This window comes from Mauremys reevesii, linkage group 4 (genome assembly GCF_016161935.1).
Source record: "Mauremys reevesii isolate NIE-2019 linkage group 4, ASM1616193v1, whole genome shotgun sequence".
In the NCBI taxonomy this organism is placed as follows: domain Eukaryota; kingdom Metazoa; phylum Chordata; order Testudines; family Geoemydidae; genus Mauremys; species Mauremys reevesii.
This window is the reverse complement of record NC_052626.1, coordinates 135094287-135118539: the sequence shown is the minus strand read 5'-3', so window position 1 is coordinate 135118539 and position 24253 is coordinate 135094287. Positions and strand designations below refer to the sequence as shown.

At 43.6% G+C, this 24253-nt stretch overlaps 1 protein-coding gene across 2 annotated transcripts in view; it reads right to left on the bottom strand.

Moving 5' to 3' along the window:
- Positions 1–24253, bottom strand: part of LOC120403911 (complement receptor type 1-like) — a 626098-nt gene that overhangs the window by 318159 nt on the left and 283686 nt on the right. For both annotated transcript variants that reach the window (XM_039535862.1, XM_039535863.1), the window contains 6 exons: positions 23428–23622; positions 20929–21123; positions 15008–15193; positions 13866–13959; positions 12788–12873; positions 11744–11938 (listed from right to left, as the gene is read on the bottom strand). In XM_039535862.1, the coding sequence (XP_039391796.1) occupies positions 11744–11938; positions 12788–12873; positions 13866–13959; positions 15008–15193; positions 20929–21123; positions 23428–23622 (951 nt within the window). The remainder of the gene's footprint in view (positions 1–11743; positions 11939–12787; positions 12874–13865; positions 13960–15007; positions 15194–20928; positions 21124–23427; positions 23623–24253) is intronic.

Sequence of the window (24253 nt, the reverse complement as noted above, 5' to 3'; positions counted from 1 at the left end):
GTCAATAACCTACAGGAACTCATCCACAATCCATGCACCTGCAGCCACACTAGTACCCTAGATTATACCAAATATGAGTGAAAAATCAATGGAGTCTCATAAAACACCACATTATAAAATAAATGATCATTAGCTACTGGAAACCATGATCTGACCCCTCGAGAATCTCACAAAGAAGAAAAGCAGCTTTGCAAGGGATTGCATACATATGTATCTTGTAATGGAGGCAGGAAAACAGTTGCAAAAATGGATGAATCAATCTCAGTTTAAAGGCTTTCTACAATGTAAACCAAGGGATGTTAACTCTTCTCTTAGACATGCTTCTAGGGTCCCATTTTCCAAGCCTGCACTGGCCGCCATGGGTTTGTCTAAATACTGAGTGAGCACAGAATCATTACACGTGGGCTGTCTAGATGGGGTATCAGAATACCCACCCTACAGGTTGTCATAGGTCAGTGTTAGGGTCCGTCTACATTGCAATTATATACCTGCAGCTGGCCCATGCCTGCTTTCTAGGGCTAAGAGGCTGTTTAATGGTGATGCAGATATTTGGGCTCGGGCCTGCAAACCTCCCACCTCGCAAGATCCTATAACCCCGGCTCGAGCCTGAGCCCAAACCTCTACACCACAATTAAACAGTCCCTTAGCCCGAGCCAGCTACAGAATTTGAATTGCACTGCAGACATATGTACAAAAAGCCTTGTAATCAGTATTTCAAATGATCCAAATAGATTGTTTCAAGAGACAGACTTTTGCTGTCCTTACTAGAGTAAGGCCATTTAGTATCCTCTATAGCTGCTGGCTAGACATTACATGGGTAACTCCTTGCCACAGATTGAACAGAACCGCAGTCACTGATGTCAATGAGTTTTGCATTTAGAAATCAGACTCGTGTAAATCAATGCTCAGACTAAGATTTTTAGGGAAACTGTATGAAAGATTACAATAGTGACGAGGGCAAAGAGTGCTCTGACATGGCCTTTCAATGGCTCCTGGAATTCCTGAACCTATTTGTCCTTAGATCTGAACCTATTCACCCATGAGATCTTAATTTTTCCTCCTTTGTGTGTAGGTGAAGTGACAGCCATTTTTTTAAGGATTACATTTCCAACAGCAACCTAACTGTGGAACCTGGGGGGGATAGCTCAGTGGGTTGAGCATTGGTCTGCTAAACCCAGGATTATGAGTTCAATCCTTGAGGGGGCCACTTAGGGATCTAGGGCAAAATTGGTCCTGCTAGTGAAGGCAGGGGGCTGGCTTGATGACCTTTCAGTGTCCCTTCCAGCACTATGAGATAGGTACATCTCCATTTATTATTAACTTCCAACTCCCCCCACCCCCTGCCCCAACAGCAAGAATCTGCCAGGATTCTCTCCTCGGCCCACCCTCCTTCCCTTGTGCACCCTGTCTTTGGGATCCTATCTGCTCTCGCAGCTTTGGATGCGATTGTTATATTGACAACTTACACAACACCCGTTTGGATTCCCTGCCAGTAGCTTAAACTGCACATGGCAAAAACGGAGCTTGTGTTCCCTCGCAAATCGCCTCTGATTGAACAAAATCCTCCTCCTCTCAGCTGCTCATGCCTGTAACCTGGGCATTATTTTTGACTCAGTCCTTTCTATGGACCCTCATATCCGGGCTATATCCAAAGCTTGTCATTTTCCCTTCTTAAGTTTTCCAGGTTGCAGCTTTTCTCAGTCCAGATTGCTAAAGCTCTCATCCAAGCCCTTATATATTCTTCTCTATGGACGTGGATTTTTTTCAGGTTTATCTCAACCCCTATTCTATTCATCCCTCGACTGGGACTCCCTTCTTTACCACATCAAAAATAAGCAAAAAAAAAAGTATCCTCTTTCAAAGCACATCTCATCACAGCCCTGCCTCACCTACCAGACGTCTCATCTCATGATGTCAGTGACCAGCTGAGCTCTACCAACATACCCAACCTTCATCGCCTCTTGATCCACTTCTCCTAGAGAACCTCCAGGCTTTCTTCCTTACCTGTCAGACAGGCTCCCTGAAAAAATCCATAGCCGCTACCTTAACCTCTAAAAAAACCCTATTTCTGTCGCAGTGCCTATAGAGCCCTGCTATTTTATATAAGCCAGAAACAAGGCAAGCCACACTGCACGCACAGCTAATCTACATGAAAAGATGCTGCCCTCCCTTCCTGCCACCTTCACCCATTTGTTGCATCTTGTTGTTAATCTGGATTTTGAGTTCTTCAGGGCAGTGGTTTTCAAACTTTTTCTGGTGACCTAGTTGAAGAAAATTGTTGATGTCTGTGATGTAATGGAGCTGGGAATGAGGAGTGTGGGAGAGGCTCAGGGCTGGGGCAGCAGGCTGGTGTGTGGGGATGAGTGCTGCAGGGTGGGGCCAGGAATGAGGGGTTCAGGGTGAGGGAGGGGGCTCTGGCCTGGCCCATGGGGTTGGAGTGCAGAAGCGGGTCAGGGCTCTGGGCTGGGGGAGCAGGCTCTGGGCTGGGGATGAGGAGTTTGGGGTGCAGGAATGGGCTCGGGGTTGGGGTGGGGACTCAGGGCTGGGACAGGAAATTGGGGCGTGGGGTTCGGGCACAGGCTTACTACGGGCAGCTCCCTGTCAGCAGTGCAGCGGGGGTGCTAAGGCAGGCTTCCTGCCTGTCCTGGCACCACAGACCGTGCTGCGCCCCGGAAGCGGCCAGCGGCAGGTCCGGCTCCTAGGCGGAGGTGTGTAAGCGGCTCCGCACGGCTCTTTTCTGCAGGCACCCCCACACCACCGCAGCTCCCATTGGCTGGGACCTTTATGCAATATTGTAATATAAGTGATACTATGCAGGTAAATCATTCCTGAAACAGCTTTATTTCATATTTGCCTGGTGATGCAGCAAAACTGTATGAGCATCCCGAGGATGGAGGCATCCCCACCTATTTCTGAGTCAGAACTCAAACATACAATTACTTCCTGTTCCTGTGGATCTGAACTGCACATTCCTGAATGAAGTACAAGTCGTCTCACTGATGGATGCTCCCACATTGCTTTGCAACAAGATTCTTGAATAAGCAGGTTAATTGTATATTGTCACTGATCCACCAAGGAACTTGAAACTAGTTATTGAAGCTAATTTTGAGTAGACCTATTCAGTGAGGGAACGTCTGACATTTCCATCGGCGAAGAGTGGCCCCAGCAAATTTGTTCCAGAGAAAATAAAATACTTACGACCACAAAACTCTCCAATGGTTGACCACTCTGAGTGTGTCTGACTTACCATGGCTTTTAACAGAGGCACCACTGCACCCGTCTGGCACTTCTTTGCCATTAGTATCACGACGGAGCCTTCGTGGGGCCCCACACTGATCTATCAGAAAAACATAAGAACACATTCTCATTTAATAGGAGAGAGATTTATTTTAAATAATTTCACACAGCTGCCATTGTTGAAAAGGATCCTGACATGCCTTAGATGCTACAGGGACCTGCCACAGGCCAGGTGAGCCCCGTTGTGGGGGTTCCTCAGGTTTTCCAGTAGCCTATGAGAACAGACAAGCTTCCCACAGCCAGGGGTTTAGGGTATGGCTACACTTGAGAGTTGCAGCGCTGGTGGAGGCTTTCCAGCGCTGAAACTTAGTAACTGTCCACACCTGGTGGTAATTTAACTAAATTACTCTTTTTGTTTTGCTATGATGCCTCTCTTTGTTTTGTTGTGAACTCGGAGCTCCGGGAGCTGCTTATCTAAAAAACAAACACAGCTCCTGTTTGCCGTGATCAATCTGTAACTGACTGTGAACAATCAATTCAGATAACCCACTACCTTGCTGTGAATGAGGCAGGCAGGGGGATGAGTGTTTGCTTGAGGAGAGAAACGGGGCGGGGGGAAGAAAGGGAGTCCTTCTTATCTAGTCTGCAGGCTTTTTGCAGTTGAGAGTAAATGAGGGGGTCGGGGAAATTTTCAGATTTTGCAAGGCAGAGAGCTGATACACAGTGTCGGCTCCAAAAATCCACTCTCTCTCTCTCCCCCGCTCCCTGTCACACTCCACCCCATCCCCCTCTTTTGAAAAGCATGTTGCTGCCACTTGAACGCTGGGATAGCTGCCCATAATGCACCACTCCCAACACCGCTGCAAATGCTGCAAATGTGGCCACACTGCAGCGCTGGTAGCTGTGAGTGAGGCCACACACCAGCCCTTTCCCTACACAGCTGTACGAAGACAACTGTAACTCCCAGCGCTGCAAAGTGTAGCCATACCCTTAAACTAAAGGCGTCTTCACTGCTGTGCTAGGTCAAGTTATCTAAACAGGAATTAGCTGAGCGAGAGGAACCACGCTGCAAAAGAATGGTGGAGGTGCAGAGAGTGGTTGGATTAGCAGCACAGCGTAGCTGAGTCCCCACTGAACAACAAGCTCCAGCCTAAGCAACTCTCATGCTCCCACCAGCACTCCAAGTGGGCCAGATTTTGAACCCAAAATTCTATACATTTATCAAATCCAAGTTCTTCCAATTTACATGAGGAAGTACCAGCTCCTACTGCTCCTTCGGGAGGCACAGTTGCGGTTTGACCTGGGTAATTATGACTAAGTCAAAAAGAAGAGGAAAAAGCAGCTGTGAACATTACATCAGTTCCCCATCACCAGCTGCCCACTCAGAGTCAGGAGCTTGCCAAACTAATGTTTAGGAATTTGCATCTTTAGAGGGAAGACATATTTCTCCCACTTACACATTGTCACAGCGAGAGCCCAGGTACTATTAGTTGGGCTATGCTGCAGACTACTGCTGGGATCCCTTTCTTATATTCATGGGGATGCCCATAGCAACCCCTACATTGAGCTGCCTACCATTTCCCTTTAAGAGCTCTGATAGTTCCGTGGTTTGAGCAGGGATGTGAAAGGCGCAGTGTGGTGCCTCTTGTTGTCACCATCAGTTACGAACTACCAAAATCTGTCATTTCCCTTCAGTTTTACTCATCGAAACTTCCGAGAGGGACTTCTAAAACCCCTGAACCTGTTGTTCTCATTGAGCATTCGTTGCAAGGTGTTGCCATGTGCAACTCAGAACTATGCATCTCCATCCCTCACATCAAAATATCCTTTGGCCTAGGAGAACGAGAACCGTGTTGGGAACCAGGAGATGATGAGTTCAACTCTCGTTATTTCTACTGACTGGGGTTAACAATCCTGTGCCCTTCAAAACCCAAGTTATCATGGAGCAACCCATCTTCCCTGAATGAAAGCTACACAAGCTAGAAGAGAACCCGGATCTCTAATATGGCAGACCCAAGTCTCATCCACTTAGCCTAACTGAAAGAATTTGCCAAATCTAAATACTTGGCTACGCGGTGTGTACGATGACGTTATGCGTACATATATAATCCATTGTCTTAGTGTGTTGGGTATCCTCCTCTTGTGGTTGGTCTAGATAACAATTTATTCCTGCTGTCACCTGTTATAATTAGTTCTACAACTTGACAGAGGTCTATCCTGCAGTACCTTAGGCCCAAGAGTCAAACCTCAATGACACGTGGAGGTGGAGGACGAGACATTAGTTCCACATAGACTTTTCTTTTTTCTTTTAAAAAAGCCCAGAAGTTACATAAAACCCACAGCAGACACAAGTTATTAAAATTGCAAAGCATTCAGCAGTTAGGAAACCACAGAATTAAGGTTACCCATGAGATCTTAATTTTTCCTCCTTGTGTGTACATGCAGCGACAGCCACTTTTTAAGGATTATGTTTCCAACAGCAACCAGGTTTCCCATAAGTTATATCTTTAGATGATTAATGGCTAACTCAATTTCCTCATGTTCATGGGTTTGCCCAGCAATCAAAATATTGTAAAAGCAGCAAAGAGTCCTGTGGCACCTTATAGATTAACAGACATTTTAGAGCATAAGCTTTCGTGGGTGAATACCCACTTCGTCGGATGCATGTAGTGGAAATTTCCAGGGGCAGGTATATATATGTAAGCAAGAAGCAGGCTAGAGATAAGGAGGTTGGTCCTGAAGTTTTTGCTGCAGGATGGCCACCTTAAGATCTGCTATTGTGTGGCCAAGGAGGTTCTCCTACAGGTTTTTGTATATTGCTATTCCTAATAGCTGATTTGTGTCCATTTATCCTTTCCATACAGACTGTCCAATTTGGCCGATATACATAGCAGAGAGGCATTGCTGGCATATGACGGCGTACATTACATTGGTGGACGTGATGGCAACATTAACACCACCCTATACTGAAAACCTACCGACAGCTATGCCTACCTTCATACCTCCAGCTTCCGTCCTGGGCACACCACACGATCCATTGTCTACAGCCAAGAACTGAGGTACAACCGCATCTGCTCTAACCCCTCAGACAGAGACCAACACCTACAAAATCTCCACCCAGCATTCTCAAAACTACAATACCCTCGAGGAAATAAGGAAACGGATCAACAGAGCCAGATGTGTACCCAGAAGCCTCCTACTGCAAGACAAACGCAAGAAAGAAACCAACAGGACTCCACTGGCCATCACATACAGTTCCCAGCTAAAACCCCTCCAACGCATCATCAGGGATCTACAACCCATCCTGGACAATGATCCCACACTTTCACAGGCCTTGGGTGGCAGGCCAGTCCTTGCCCACAGACAACCTGCCAACCTGAAGCATATCCTCACCAGTAACTGCACACCGCACCATAGTAACTCTAACTCAGGAACCAATCCATGCAACAAACCTCGATGCCAACTCTGCCCACATATCTACACCAGCGACACCATCACAGGACCTAACCAGATCAGCCACACCATCACCGGTTCATTCACCTGCACGTCCACCAATGTAATATACGCCATCATATGCCAGCAATGCCCCTCTGCTATGTACATCAGCCAAACTGGACAATCTCTACGGAAAAGGATAAATGGACACAAATCAGATATTAGGAATGGCAATATATAAAAACCTGTAGGAGAACACTTCAATCTCACTGGCCACACAATAGCAGATCTTAAGGTGGCCATCCTGCAGCAAAAAAACTTCAGGACCAGACTTCAAAGAGAAACTGCTGAGCTTCAGTTCATCTGCAAACTGGACACCATCAGCTCAGGATTAAACAAAGACTGTGAATGGCTTGCCAACTACAAAACCAGTTTCTCCTCCCTTGGTTTTCACACCTCAACTGCTAGAACAGGGCCTCATCCTCCCTGATTGAACTAACCTCCTTATCTCTAGCCTGCTTCTTGCTTGCATATATAGACCTGCCCTGGAAATTTCCACTACATGCATCCGATGAAGTGGGTATTCACCCACGAAAGCTCATGCTTCAAAATGTCTGTTAATCTATAAGGTGCCACAGGACTCTCTGCTGCTTTTACAGATCCAGACTAACACGGCTACCCCTCTGATACTAATCAAAATATTGTTTTTTTCTGGTGGAAGTAGAACAAGAAGAAGATAAAACCAGTCACCTTTGCATTCAGGGACAGACCCATTCCAGACTCCACTGATGTTATCTTTAGTTGTACAGTGAATGGAGGCCTCTCCAATAAGTGAGAAATTATGGACACATTTGTAAGTTACCGATGAGTTACAGACAAAGATTTCCACGTTGCTGCCATTGTGCGTCCCATTGGCAATATTAGGAGGAGGAGAACAAGTAATCGCTGAAGGAAAAGAGAATGGCATCATGAATATTAATGCACATTTCAGTTAGAGGTGAACTGTAAAGATTAAGTAAACATTTGTTTACAATTCCTCCCCACAAGGGGAAAAAAAATTCAACCATTAGAGAGTGTAATTAGTACTGTGTCTTAACAAAATGTGAGGCAATACCTTCTTTAGATTGACAAGACTTTCTGTTTTCAAACTTTTCTCCACTGCCAACATCCTTTCAGCTAGAAGATTTTGGCTTCATTAAACAAATCCTGGATAACAGCTGGATAACAGCCTCATCAGAACACACCCCTCCGCGACATTATACACAAAGAACTGTGGGAGGGGGTAGAATTGGTGCGAGTGGGGGTGGGAAAGACCAGGAGGGCCACAGGAGGGTGCGGGGGGGGGGGGAAGCCCAGGGGTGGGCTGGGCAGCAGCCAAAAATGTTTTTGTTTGGGGCGGCAAAAAACCTAGAGCCATCCCCGCATACAGCACAGCACCCAACTCTATGGGTAACATCTTCTTAAAGGGAAAGATCCAAACGTGTATAACTTTGTTTTAAACTAAATTATGGTACCTGCTGTAGCCAAGTATCAGGGCTTTGCATGTCTGTATTCTATTCTGTTTGACAAACATAGGCTATATCTTAATACTGATGTGAATTTCTTGTGCAGTCTTAGACTCAAGTAGTCTGGCATGCCTGATAAGGAAAATACTTGATGTATATAATAGGCCATATATTTTTATGTGCAAAAATCCTTGTCCACATCAAAGATAGAGATGTTTTCCCAATATACTAATTAGTGCTATTTGTAGCTTTCTCTGTGGCTCCCTGAATGCAGCATGTCTCTTCTGTTTGGTATGTGGCATTTTAGCATGAATTTCTGATAATGTGTTCTTTCTGGTAATAAGTGCCTTTCTGGTAAATGTGTGCACAGAACACAGACAAGATTGGTTCCCATATGGTTACAGAACTGCAAAAAAGTGGAACAATTTTCAGCTTGTGTGATTGGAGGCTATCTGGATCCATATTATAAGACTGTCCTACATAAATGAGGAAAAGTTGAGGTGTCTTTATTATTCTTTTGTTTCTCTCTTCATTTCTATGGGGAATTTGCCAATGCAATATCACTGTCTTCCTTTTAAACAACTTAAATAAAAAAGTGGCAATAGCTGCTGAAAATAGCAATTCCAGGCCTAATAACCACTGGGAAGCATTTGTTGCTCAATTTTATCCTACTTTTTCTATAGCATGTTACTGTGGATCAGTGTATTTGATTTGGGAGAAATGAAGTAACAGCTGCCCAAATTGAGCTTGAGCACTCCTGAATTTTGAGGGTGTTCAAATCTGGAAGGGAGATGCTAGATTCCCTTTCTGAATATTAGCTATATCTGGAAAGGAAAAGTCAATTTCTGCTTCCATGTCTCAGAAGTGGAAATCCTCCTATGTGCCTGGCACTGTATCTAAAGCTGCCCAGGTCCTCTAGTAGAGCTTCCCCTCCCTTACTTTTCATTTTAAATTCTAGTGGGATTCATGTACCTCCCTTGCTAGACTTCAGATAGAGAGATGCACTGTCCATTTAGTCCATCCAATTCTTTGGGGGCTGCAAGGTGAGATCACACCAGTACCCCTAATCCAGTCTGTGGATGACTTCTGAAGGGGATATCAGTGCCAAAGCCTTCTACTCCTTGGGCATACTTGTTCCCCGTTGCGTTCACAGTGCCACCTCGTTCTAGCAGTGAGCTCTCCATTCACAGCAAGCTGCAGCATGAGGACTCAGTTAACTCACGCCCTCCCCCTCTCATTCCTGCTGATTGCTGCCAAGGGAATGCTGGGAAATGTAGTTCTTTCCCTTCTCCAGGACAGGCTCTATAGGCAGGGAGCCAACCAAGGAACTACAGCTCCCAGGGCCCCCTGTTGGTTCTCAGCTCCCATGCTGGATCCCTGCCGCCCCTGCAAATGTGCCGCCCCAACCACCTGCTTGCTTTGCTGGTGCCTAGAGCTGGCCCTGGCTGTATGTAGATTATCAGGCCCGTCCCCCACCCCCCTCCAGTAAACTACATCATTGTAGGAAGCCATCAGGAATTTGGGTCAAGAGATCTACATACAATGACATTCTGGAACTGAACTTCCCCACTTTTGGGAGAGTTTAATACTAAAGTAGCGAGGTGACCAACTTGCCTAATGCCTCTGAAAAAGCCTCCATCCCAGCTGTTAGGCTGGGTAACTCAGCAAGAATAAAACCAAGTTGTTGCTGCTGCTTGAATACCAAGTACATAAATGCACTGTTACCTAAATGCAATAGTGTGCGTGTAAGCAGAGTCAGGATGAGATCTACCCTGACATCTGGTGGTACATTATGAGGAGTGGGCAAAGGAATTTTAGGAATGTGCATTTGCATTGGTAAACCCACTCCACTTAGCATAACGCACAGCAGCATGGGATGGTTATTTTCACACTGTGGAATCCCCAATTTCTTTGTTATTGGGGCAGGAAGGAAAAAAAAGTGCTGTTACCTTAATTATGTGAATGAGGAACTATGAGACTGCTTTATGACAGAAATGACTCAACCTACATTAAATAGTACTTGCTAGACAAGGGACATGGGTTCCAAAACCCAGTGAATTGAGAGAGGCTGGGGACAGGTATCTGTACTTGGTGGTGCAGGCTCCTTGTGTGAGCCAGAGGCCCCAGTTTTGCCTATGCCTCTCTCCACTGTGGAATGTCAGAGTTAATTTTTGATTCCCTTAAGAATCTAGATACAGGTTACTGAGATGAACTCACTTTGGACCAGTAGTGCACTAGCACTGGGCTACCCTACTGTGAGTTGAAATCACTAAGAGTTGAAATCACTGGAATCGCTGAGCTAAGAGCACTGAGTACTGTGCTAACCAGTGGGGGAGCCTGAAGCTATACTGTGGAGCAGAGCAGCTGGCAGAGTGGAGCGAGCAGTTTCCGAGGACGGCTGGAGCGGCTCACAGGACAGCTAGTGGACCAGAGCAGCTGGTAGAGCAGAGCAGCTGTGGGACGGGTGGAGCAGCCCACGGAGCGAGCGGAGCTGAGCAGTTGCGGGGACGACTAGTGGAAGCAGAACCCCGTGAAGAGGCAGGGCAGTTGGCCCCAAACCACGTAAGGTGCCCCTTGCTACCGAGGCTGGGGAGGGGGACCTCTGCAGGTAGACTCTCGAACTCTGGGGCTGCCTGACCCGGGACAGAGACTTTTGGATTGTGGGACTTTTGGGACTGTGGGTGATTTGGGGGGTTGCTGGACTCAAGAGACCAGAGAGAAGGACACGGCCCAATTTCCTTGGGTGGGTCTTTGCTCACGGTTTAATCTATGAACTCTAGCTGAGGTATTTTCCCAATTTAATGCTTGTTGTTTACCTCATGTAATTAAATCTTTCTGCTACACCAAGACTCTGTGCTTGCGAGAGGAAGTATTGCCTCCTTGAGGCGCCCAGGGGTGTGTGTAAGGTTTTCCCAGGTCACTGGGTGGGGGCTCGAGCTGGTTTTGCATTACATTGTAGGGAAGGGACCCATATGTATTGAACCCGGCCCTTGCTGCTATTGTTTCGGCCTGGCAGAAGGGTTACATGCGTAAACACTGCCCTCGCCCAAAGGAGGATTGTCAAATGACCTTTCTTTTCCCCTTCTAAGAACTTTATGGCTGGGATATGAACTCACAGAAGCCTGAGCCTTCACTGCCAAGGAGCCCTCCCAGAGAGTTCTGAAAAATAGGATTCCCAAACAATCCTTCTTGTAAGCCCCTCTCTCTCCCTCCCCTTTAGCACTGAGTAGTAGGGTACTGGCATAAAAGTAAAACAGTAGTTTAAGAGTTTATCTCATCTAAAATCAACTGTTTGTGACATGAGAATTAACTGCAATCTTGGAATGCTGAAGGGAGGCAAAAAATACAGGAGGTATTAGAGGCAAAAATGGTTTCCAGGAATGATTTATGAAGTGTCCGTCATTCTTCAGTTTTCCAACAATAACTAGATTTCACGATACGTATTTAGGGGGACTAAGCACTAACTGAATCTTCTCAGGTTTATGGGTTTACTTAGCAATCAAAATATAGTTTTTCCTGGGAGGAGTTGGTAGAATAAGAAGGGGATAAAAACAGACGCTACTAACCTTTGCATTCAGGGGCAGGCCCACTCCACTCTCCATTGACGTTATCTTTTGTTGTACAATGAATGGAGGCCTCTCCAATAAGAGAGAAGCCCTGGTCACATTTGTAAGTTACTGCTGAGCCAAAGGAAAACTCTTGTTCACTCTGACCAGTATGGGATCCATTGGCAATATCAGGAGGTGGAAGACAAGGTATTGCTGAAGCAAAGAATGTCAACATGAAAATTAAAGGTTACATTGAAGGTGAACGGAAGAGAGTTTCACTAAGAAAGTTGTCTTAGATCCCCCCAGAAAGCTATTTAGCCATTTGGAAGGGGACTTAACATTGCATTTTAACATTTGAAGCAGATTCTGAAGGTTTTTCTACCATTAGGCTTGACCCATGCCAGTACGTCCATTGCTCAAGGATGCTCCATAAAACACCAGCTCTGGAAGATGAACTTACCAGAGAGTGGCCCTCCCCAACATCAGCCTCAGGGAACCAGAACCTTTTCCCCGCCATCTCTGGAGGTAGTGTTGTTCCACCAGCAAAAAACTAAGCTAGGACATTGCTTGTAGCAGCAGCTGATTCTAGAAACTGGATATCAGCTGCATGATTGACAGACCAAGCCCAGAAAGCATCCAAGAGATCAAATTAAGGTAGAGGCAAATTAATTGCGATTCACTCCAAAAGAGCGTCAGATTTTAAGTGGACAGTCAGATTTGGGAAGGATCAAAACTTCTTGAAGTCATTATCATGCCTTTTACTTAGTGAACTGCAGGATTTCACAGATACAACAGCAAAGAGGAGCCATGAGGACTGTTGGATTGTGCGTATTAAACAGTGCCAGGTGAACAATCTAAAAGGGACTCTTTAAAGAAAAAATTGATTCTGTAGGAGTCATCCAAACACCATGGTGAACCACAGTATGATTTCATTCCTCCCACCAACTCAACTGTCATTTGGATTAAATGTCAAAGTAAGAACAGACTGACTCCGCTGAAGCACCAACTAGGCTGCATCATCTCCAGACGTGAACTGTTCTTAAGACCATTGTATTAGTTTACCTTGGCAATGTGGAAGCCTCTTATCCCAATTAACTCCATTTCCCACAACCACACATTGGGCAGAAATCGTTCCAATTAATCTGTACCTAAAGAAAGAAAAAAGCTTCAAGTTTGTTACTCATGTGAGCAAAGAACTAGTTAACAGTCCAGAAAGATGGAATTTGGTTTTTCTGCCAGAAGGTGCAGACAAACCATTGGAAAAGGGACACATCTAACACCATAGGACCAAGAAACACTAAGGCCAGGTCTACACTACACATCTATATCAGTACAACTACGTTGCTCAGAGGTGTGAAAAATCCATATCCCTGAGTGACAGTTATACTGGCCTAACCCCCTCCAACATAGACAGCGCTATGTCGACAGGAGAACTCCCGCCCGCATAGCTACTGCCTCTTGGCGAGATGGATTAACTATGCTGACAGGAGAGGCTCTCCCATCAGTAGAGGAGCAGCTTTATATACAAGACTACAGCTGTGCCGCTGTACGTGAAGACCAAACCCTGTGTAGTTAAAGGCAAGAAAGAGCTACAGACCAGAGGATATAGCTCCTCAAAGTGTTAACAGGACAGAGTCCTCACTTCTGGGCTAGGCTTATCAAATGCTTGAGAATACTTGTTAATCCTCGGCAAAGGGGAACAAATTATCCCTCTTCTAAATTAGAGATTTTTGCACTCCTATCTCCAGTAGGTGACAGAAGGCCCTACCACCTCTGCTACAGAACTCTTCAAATACCCAGAAAACTAGTTAATTTACAGATCACATGACCCAACCCCTACAGAATGATCTCCTGAGGCCTCTAGGCTGAGATCTTCAAAAGCACCTGAGCGAGTTAGGTACCCATCTCCCACTGCATGACAACCGTAGCCAGGTGGCTATCTATCTTCCTTCAACTCATTTGAAAAAATTGCAGGTGTAATTCTTAACAAGGGCCCAGGCCAGAGCTACAGATTTACAGCACACCACTCACTTATGTTCTTGAAGTTAAGCAGGCTTTCTACTCTCATTTTGCCAGACTTCACCAGCACTTTTACACCAGTCTAGGTTCTGTTAGTCAAAAGAAGCAACTTGCCACTCACCCTTCATCACACGAGAAGGTTGCTGTTGCACCAAACCGGAGATCGGTTAAATCAACCCTGCCATTTTCTAGTTCTAGTTGTTTACACAGTCTTCCTATAAGAGAACAAGACTAATATTAGCGTTACCTCATATTACCTTACTGGGAAAAAGGGGATATGGTAACTTGCACTCCCTAACATAGCAAATACCATGGCAGATCAAAGCCAATGGTCTGGGAGTTCAAGATCTGTCCTGTACGACAGCAGTCAGCACCAAAGGCTACAGAGGAAATCTTACAACCCACATTATGGATAATTGTGTAACATGCCCAGGGGAAGTGAGAAGAAGCAGAAGCGGGATGATGCTTCCTAATCCCACACAGACAGTGGTTGCCTTATAGCCTGAATCAAGAGAATTAAGAACACATTTGTGTTTGCTGGACCAGGTTCTAAGTGTCTCATCCTTTTTTGAATTGTACCATGTTCTTTGCCTCCAAAGAAAGGCATCATAAATATTAATGCACATTTCAGTTACAGTTGAATTGTAAAGATTAAGTAAACAATTTGTTTACAATTCCTCCCAAAATGAGGATTGTACAATGACCTTTATTTCCCTCTCCTAAGAATTTTATGGCTGGGATATGAACTCACAGAAGCCTGAGCCTTCACTGCCAAGGAGCCCTCCCAGAGAGTTCTGAAAAAATAGGGTTCCCAAACAATCCTGCTTGTAAGCCCCTCTCTCTCTCCCTCCCCCAGCACTGAATAGTAGAGTACTGGCATAAAAGCAAAACCTTAGTTTAAGAGTTTATCTCCATCTAAAATCAACTGTTTGTGACATGAGAATTAACTGCAACCTTGGAACGCTGAAGGGAGACAAACAAATACAGGAGGTATTAGAGGCAAAAATGGTTTCCAGGAATGATTTATGAAGTGTCCATCATTCTTCAGTTTTCCAACCGTAACTAGTTTTCATGATAAGTATTTAGGGGGACTAAGCACTAACTGAATTTCCTCAGGTTTATGGGTTTATTTAGCAATCAAAACATAGTTTTTTCCTGGGAAGAGATAGTAAAATAAGAAGGGGATACCCAATTGAAGAGAGATTTCTAACTGTGTCAAGATGGCTTGCACATCAGTTGAAATGTAAAAGCAAAGATACTCACCAACACAAAACTCAGGGTCTACTGACCATGTTGAATTTGCAAGACATACAACTAAAGGAGACTTTCCAGAGCCCAAAACGTATCCTGGGCGACAGGAGTATTTCAGTTTGGTCCCAACAGGGTAGGAATCGTTCACTGTCGCAGGCAGCTCAGCAAAACTCAATCTTGGAGGAGAATCACAAATGCCTAGCAAGAGAGAGACAAGGAAGGGAAAAAGTTAACTATGAGAGATATTCAGTAGTCTGTTGTAACAGAATAATCGTTTTTGAGAAGTCACAAATAATTTTATTGGGGACAATTTGGATGTACTTGTTTTCATTAGAGCCTTGAAGCTAGTTCATTGAATGGGCTTGATACAAAACCGCACAGTAAAATTTTACATTATTTACCATGTATACATCACCCTGAGCATGTATGGTAAGGTAAGGTAAGTACATTGTGCAAAACTGGACATTCCTCCACCTCACAGGGCTTACGATCTAACGCAGCACAGGCTCAGAGACACTGTTACAACCATACAGAGTGACATGAAAGAAGGTGATGTACAGGGCAAAGGAGACCAAGGGAGCAATCTATACACGAGTAGATGAAACTTGTCTGGCATTAGAAACAAGTGAAACAACTGGTGGAAAGCTCTCTCTGAGACAGCTGATTTTCATATTTTTCATGCGATGCATGGAAGCTGTATGACGAGCATGTGGACAAGTGCCAATGAAAGCGAAGTCAGGAAAGTAACTGAAATACTTCCCAATGTTCTGTATTGTATTTTCTAAGGGGCAACTGATCCTAAATTTTCAGGACATTCCATCCCATTGGCAATATTAGGAGGAGGAGGAGAACAAGTAATCATTGACGGAAAAGAGAACGGCATCATAAATGTTAAGGCACATTTCAGTTACAGTTGAATTGTAAAGATTAAGTAAACATTTGTTTACAATTCCTCCCAAAAAGGGGGGGGGAATTAACACTTTGAGAGTGTATTTCGTACTCTGTTGTAACAAAATGTGAGGCATTACCTTCTTTAGATTTACAAGACTTTCTGCTTTCAAACTTTTCTCCACTCCCAACATCCATTCATCTAGAAGATTTTTGGCTCCATTGAACAAATCCCGGATAACAGTTTTATCAGACCACATCCCTCCCTCACATTATATTTAAGGAGCTGAGACTCTTTGATTGACATCCTTGAAAGACAATAGTTGCGCTTCTACAATGTTCCAGAAGCTGAAAGCTTAAATTAGAACTTTCCTTCTAACTGCAGCTGGTTCTAGACCAGGTGGCAATAACCTGGTTGACAGATCCACCCCAGGCACTGTCCACAAGGACAAAAGAGTTAAATCAAATAAATTGGGAAGAAGTTTTAAGACTGGGTTTCACTCCGAAATAGCCTCAGATTTTGAGTGTGGAGTCCAGGGTTGGTTGCTTGGTTTTGAGGGGAAGGGAGGAGAATTGTTAACAGGGAGGAATTACACTAAATAAACAAAAGTTGGATGACAGACTTCAAAAGCAGCAGAGATTATTTGTAAAAGCAGGAAAGAGTCCCGTGGCACCTTATAGACTAACAGACGTTATGGAGCATGAGCTTTTATGGGCAAATAGAGATTATTTGGTGAGGAATGAGAAACTAATCGAACCCCACCATCCCAGTGTTCAGGGTTCAATTGTGTTTAGGTCATTAGTTGGACTGGAATCTATACACCAGACAGCAAGCTCAAGAGGAATGCTCTGTACAGATAGAGAGGGCTGTGGGGTTTTTTTTGTTTGTTTGAAATGTGGCTTCTACAGAAGGCACCAGCAACACAATGGATCCTCCTATACTTCCATCATGTCTCCCCCTTCCCAAAAATATCTATATGATTGACATAATCTAAATCAAGTGAATATAAAATGCACATGAAAATTCTGTAACCGGGGCCAGCTCTGCAGAAGCAAAAAAGGCCTATTATGTACATAAAGTTAATTCCTAATTGGGTATGCCAGACTACTTGAGTCTAAGACTGCACAAGAAATTCACATCAGTATTAAGATATAGCCTATGTTTGTCAAACAGAATATAATACATACATGCAAAGCCTGATACTTGACTACAGCAGGTACCAAAATGTATTTTAAAATAAAGTTATACAACTTTGGATCTTTCCCTTTAAGAAGGTGTTACCCATACAGTTGGGTGCTAGTCTACATACAGCACATCAGGCCCCTCCCCCAACCCCCTCCAGTAAACTGCACAAGTTAAACATCATCATTGTATGAAGCTATCTACATACATAAGAACGGCTGTACCGGGTCAGACCAAAGGTCCATCTAGCCCAGTATCTGTCTACCGACAGTGGCCAATGCCAGGTGCCCCGGAGGGAGTGAACCTAACAGGCAATGATCAAGTGATCTCTCTCCTGCCATCCATCTCCATCCTCTGACGAACAGAGGCTAGGGACACCATTCCTTACCCATCGTGGCTAATAGCCATTAATGGACTTAACCTCCATGAATTTATCTAGTTCTCTTTTAAACCCTGTTAGTCCTAGCCTTCACAACCTCCTCAGGCAGGGAGTTCCACAGATTGACTCTGTGCTGTGTGAAGAACTTCCTTGCATTTGTTTTAAACCTGCTGCCCATTCATTTCATTTGGTGGTCCCTAGTTCTTATATTATGGGAACAAGTAAATAACTTTTGCTTATTCACTTTCTCCACACCACTTATGATTTTATATACCTCTATCATATCCCCCTCAGTCTTCTCTTTTCCAAGCTGAAAAGTCCTAGCCTCTAATCTCTCCTCATACAGGACCCATTCCAAACCCCCTAATCATTTTAGTTGCCCTTCTCTGAACCTTTTCTAAAGCCAGTATATCTTTTTTGAGTTGAGCTCACATCTGTACACAGTATTCAAGATGTGAGTGTATCATGGATTTATATAAGAACAATAAGATATTCTCAGTCTTATTCTCTATCCCCTTTTTAATGATTCCTAACATCCTGTTTGCTTTTTTGACCGACTCTGCACACTGCATGGACATCTTCAGAGAACTATCCACGATGACTCCAAGATCTTTTTCCTGACTCGTTGTAGTTAAATTAGCCCCCATCATATTGTATGTATAGTTGGGGTTATTTTTTTCAATGTGCATTACTTTACAAGTTATCCACATTAAATTTCATTTGCCATTTTGTTGCCCAATCACTTAGTTTTGTGAGATCTTTTTGAAGTACTTCACAATTTGCTTTGGTCTTATCTATCTTGAGCAGTTTAGTATCATCTGCAAACTTTGCCACCTCACTGTTTACCCCTCTCTCCAGATCATTTATGAATAAATTGAATAGGATTGGTCCCAGGACTGACCCTTGGGGAACACCACTAGTTACCCCTCTCCATTCTGAGAATTTACCATTAATTCCTACCCTTTGTTTCCTGTCTTTTAACCAGTTCTCAATCCATGAAAGGACCTTCCCTTTTATCCCATGACAACTTAATTTACGTAAGAGCCTTTGGTGAGGGAGCCTGTCAAAGGGTTTCTGGAAATCTAAGTACACTATGTCCACCGGATCCCCATTGTCCACATGTTTGTTGACCCCTTCAGAGAACTCTAATAGATTAGTAAGACACGATTTCCCTTTACAGAAACCATGTTGACTATTGCTCAACAGTTTGTTTTTCTATGTGTCTGACAATTTTATTTTTAACTATTGTTTCGACTAATTTGCCCGGTACCGACGTTAGACTTACCAGTCTGTAATTGCCGGGGTCACCCCTAGAGCCCTTTTTAAATATTGGCGTTCCATTAGCTAACTTCCAGTCATTGGGTACCGAAGCCGATTTAAAGGACAGGTTACAAACCTTAGTTAATAGTTCCGCAACTTCACATTTGAGTTCTTTCAGAACTCTGGGGTGAATGCCATCTGGTCCCGGTGACTTGTTAATATTGAGTTTATCAATTAATTCCAAAACCTCCTCTAGTGACACTTCAATCTGTGACAGTTCCTCAGATTTGTCACCTACAAAAGCCAGCTCAGGTTTGGGAATCTCCCTATCATCCTCAGCCGTGAAGACTGAAGCAAAGAATCCATTTAGTTTCTCCGCAATGACTTTATCGTCTTTAAGTGCTCCTTTTGTATTTCGATCGTCAAGGGCCCCACTGGTTGTTTAGCAGGCTTCCTGCTTCTGACGTACTTAAGAAAATGTTTTTTATTAACTTTTGAGCTTTTTGGCTAGCCGTTCTTTAAACTCCTCTTTGGCTTTTCTTATTATATTTTTACACTTAATTGGACAGTGTTTATGCTCCTTTCTATTTGCCTCACTAGGATTTGACTTCCACTTTTTAAAGGAAGTCTTTTGATCTCTCACTGCTTCTTCTACATGGTTGTTAAGCCACGGTGGCTCTTTTTTAGTTCTTTTACTGTTTTTCTTAATTTGGGGTATACATTGAAGTTGGGCCTCTATTATGGTGTCTTTAAAAAGAGCCCATGCAACTTGCAGGGATTTCACTTTAGTCCCTGTACCTTTTAACATTTGTTTAACTAACCCCCTCATTTTTGCATAGTTCCCCCTTTTGAAATTAAATGCCACAGTGTTGGGCAGTTGAGGTGTTCTTCCCACCACAGGGATGTTGAATGCTATTGTATTATGGTCACCGTTTCCAAGCGGTCCTGCTATAGTTACCTCTTGGACCAGCTCCTGCGCTCCACTCAGGATTAAATCTAGAGTTGCCTCTCCCCTTGTGGGTTTCTGTACCAGCTGCTCAATGAATCAGTTATTTAAAGTATCAAAAAATTTTATCTCTGCATTTCGTCCTGAAGTGAAATGTTCCCAGCCAATATGCAGATAACTGAAAACCCCCACTATTATTGGGTTCTTAATTTTGATAGCCTCTCTGATTTCCCTTAGCATTTCATCATCACTATTACTGTCCTGGTCAGGTGGTCCATAATAGATCCCTGTTATATTTTTACTAGAGCTTGAAATTTCTATCCATAGAGATTCTGTGGAACATGTGAATTCGCTTAAGATTTTTACTTCATTTGAATCTACACTTTCTTTCACATATAGAGCCACTCCTCCCCCTGCACGACCTGTTCTGTCCTTCCGATATATTTTGTACCCCGGAATGATTGTGTCCCATTGATTGCTCTCAGTCCACCAGGTTTATGTGATGCCTATTATATCAATATATATATTACACAATAATATTCTGGAACTGAACTTTCCCGCTTTTGGGAGAATTCAAATATTGAAGCAGCGAGGTGACCAACCTACCTAATGCCTCTGAAAGAGCCTCAATCCCAGCTGTTAGGCTGGGTAACTCAGCAAGAATAAAACCAAATTGTTGCAGCTGCTTGAATACCAAGTACATAAATGCATTGTTAGCTAAATGCAATAGTGTGCGTGAGCACTGCAGTCGCCCAAAGGAGGATTGTACAATGACCTTTATTTCCCCCTCCTAAGAACTTTATGGCTGTGATATGAACTCACAGAAGCCTGAGCCTTCACTGCCAAGGAGCCCTCTCAGAGACTTCTGAAAAATAGGGTTCCCAAACAGTCCTCCTTGTAAGGCTCTCTCCCCCCCTCCCCCCACTTTAGCACTGAGTAGTAGGGTACTGGCATAAAGTAAAACCTTAGTTTAGAGGTCTATCTCCACCTAAAATCAACTGTTTGTAACATGAAAATTAACTGCAACCTTGGAACACTGAAGGGAGACAAAAAAATACAGGAGGTATTAGAGGCAAAAATGGTTTCCAGGAATGATTTATGAAGTGTCCGTTATTCTTCAGTTTTCCAACAGTAACTAGTTTTCGTGATACGTATTTAGGGGGACTAAGCACTAACTGAATCTCCTCAGGTTTATGGGTTTACTTAGCAATCAAAATATAATTTTTCCTGGGAGGAGATGGTAGAGTAAGAAGGGGATAAAAACAGACGCTACTAACCTTTGCATTCAGGGGCAGGGCCACTCCACTCTCCATTGATGTTATCTTTCGTTGTACAATGAATGGAGGCCTCTCCAATAAGAGAGAAGCCCTGGTCACATTTGTAAGTTACCGCTGAGCCAAAGGAAAACTCTTGTTCACTCTGACCAGTATGGGATCCACTGGTGATATCAGGAGGTGGAAGACAAGGTATTGCTGAAGCAAAGAACGTCAACATGAAAATTAAAGGTTACATTGAAGGTGAACCGAAGAGAGTTTCACTAAGAAAGCTGTCTTAGATCCCCCTAGAATGCTATTTAGCCATTTGAAGGGGACTTAACATTGCATTTTAACATTTGAAGCAGATTCTGAAGGTTTTTCTGCCATTAGGCTTGACCAAACCCGGTAGTGGTCACCATCAAAGGCTACAGAGGAAATCTTACAACCCACATTTATGGATAATTGTGTAACATGCCCAGGGGAAGTGAGAAGCAGCAGAAGCGGGATGATGCTTCCTAATCCCACACAGACAGTGGTTGCCTTATATCCTGAATCAAGAGAATTAAGATCCGCTTGCAGATTTAGATTCATAGTTGCATAGACTCTAGGACTCAAGGGACCTCGAGAGGTCATCGAGTCCAGTCCCCTGACCTCATGGCAGGACCAAATACTGTCTAGACCATCCCTGATAGACATTTATCTAACCTACTCTTAAATATCTCCAGAGATGGAGATTCCACAACCTCCCAAGGCAGTTTATTCCAATGTTTAACCACCCTGACAGTTAGGAACTTTTTCCTAATGTCCAACCTAAACCTTCCTTGCTGAAGTTTAAGCCCATTGCTTCTTGTTCTATCCTTAGAGGCTAAGGTGAACAACTTTTCTCCCATCTCCTTATGACACCCTTTTAGATACCTGAAAATTGCTATCATGTCCCCTCTCAGTCTTCTCTTTTCCAAACTACTCAAACCCAATTCTTTCAGCCTTCCTTCATAGGTCATGTTCTCTAGACCTTTAATCATTCTTGTTGCTTTTCTCTGGACCCTCTCCAATTTCTCCATGTCTTTCTTGAAATGTGGTGCCCAGAACTAGACACACTACTCCAGCTGAGGCCTGACCAGCGCAGAGTAGAGCAGAAGAATGACTTCTCGTGTCTTGCTCACAAAACACCTCTTAATGCATCCCAGAATCATGTTTGCTTTTTTTGCAACAGCATCACACTGTTGACTCACATTTAGCTTGTGGTCCACTATAACCCCTAGATCCCTTTCTGCCATACTCCTTCCTAGACAGTCTTTTCCCATTCTGTATGTGTGAAACTGATTGTCCCTTCCTAAGTGGAGCACTTTGCATTTGTCTTTATTAAACTTCATCCTGTTTACTTCACACCACTTCTCCAATTTAGTATAAGTTCAAATATTCCTATTGTACATGTTAAGGCCCAGATCTGAAAACTCATATACATAAACGTATTTGTGTGGGTAGATTTATTGACCGCAACTGGCAGCAATTACAAATAAAAAGCAACATAATACATGGGAAAAAGGATAGACGGCATGAATTATGAAAGGTAAAAAAATCGATATGAGTTAAAGACATCAGTGAAAGAGTCACAACTGGCATGGTTACAGACAATAAGGAGAAGGTTTTGAAGTTCTTTAGGAACAAAAGAAATCCTACTGTAAGAGAATGTGCCTGCGTCCACACCCTAGAGACTGCTGTAATAATCTTTGTACCAAGTATGCCTTGTGAGGTATCTGACCATTTATTGTTTATGGGTCAATACTGTCCTGATAACATGTATGACAACACCGTTATAAGTTATAAGATTTCCCTGTATAATGTTAACTCATGTTGCAAACCACAGCACAAGTAGGTAAACAGCTCTGTCTCAGAAGAATGTGTGCTCTGCTTAATTTGCATTTAAGCAGTAAAGCAGTCATGAAGCAGGGGAAAAAAAAGGCAAGAACAGCAGCAGGGAAGATCTTTCCCTGGGAATGTTTTCCAAGCGGCAGCGCTGACACTATAAAAAAGGAGGGACAAACACTGCCAGGTACCCCTCCTGCCTCTCACTCCGTCCACTGCACTAGATGAGACAAAGGAAGCAGCCACTAAGCTGAAGCAGGGGTCCTCCCCTAAGAAGTTGGGTCAGTAAGACTGCTGAGAGCCTGTGGTAAGAAAAAGCTTGATTTTGAATTTAAGATAGTTTGTTAACCTGGGCACCAGTTGTGTTTTATCTTGACTTCTCTTGTAACCATTTCGGACTTATGCCTCATTACTTGCCTTCACTTAAAATCTCTTTGTAGTTAGTAAACTGGTTTGATCTAATCCAGTATGTTTAAACTGAAGTGTCTGTGAAACTCTATTTGAGTAACAAGATGTGTGCATATTAGTTCTATTGAAGAAATGGAGACTTGATATGAATTTGTATTGTCCGTGAGAGGGCTGGGCAATACAAGACATACATTTCTGGAGGGGAAATGGTAGAATAAGAAGGGGATAAAAACAGACGCTACTAACCTTTGCATTCAGGGGCAGGCCCACTCCACTCTCCATTGACGTTATCTTTCGTTGTACAATGAATGGAGGCCTCTCCAATAAGAGAGAAGCCCTGGTCACATTTGTAAGTTACCACTGAGCCAAAGGAAAACTCTTGTTCACTCTGACCAGTATGGGATCCATGGGTGATATCAGGAGGTGGAGGACAAGGTATTGCTGAAGCAAAGAACGTCAACATGTAAATTAAAGGTTACATTGAAGGTGAACGGAAGAGAGTTTCACTAAGAAAGTTCTTAGATCCGCCTAGAAAGCTATTTAGCCATTTGAAGGGGACTTAACATTGCATTTTAACCTTTGAAGCAGATTCTGAAGGTTTTTCTGCTTTTAGGTTGACCGAACCCGGAACATCCACTGCTCAAGGAGAATGCTCCATAAAACACCACCTCAGGAAAATGACCTTAACAGAGTATGCCCCTTCCCAAACAGTGCCAGGTAAACAATCTAAAAGAGACTCTTTTAAAGAAGAAAACAATTTTGTAGGAGTCATCCAAACACCATAGTGAACCACAGTATGATTTCATTCCTCCCCCCAACTCAACTGTCATTTGGATGAAATGCCAAAGTAAGAACAGACTGACTCCTCTGAAGCACCAGCTATGCTGCATCATCTCCAGACGTGAACTGTTCTTAAGACCATTGCATTAGTTTATCTTGGCAATGTGGAAGCTTCTTATCCCAATTAAGAAGAATTAAGATCCACTTGCAGATTTAGTACAAGTTCAAATATTCCTATTGTATATGTGAAGGCCCAGATCCTGAAAACTCATATACATAAACATATTTGTGT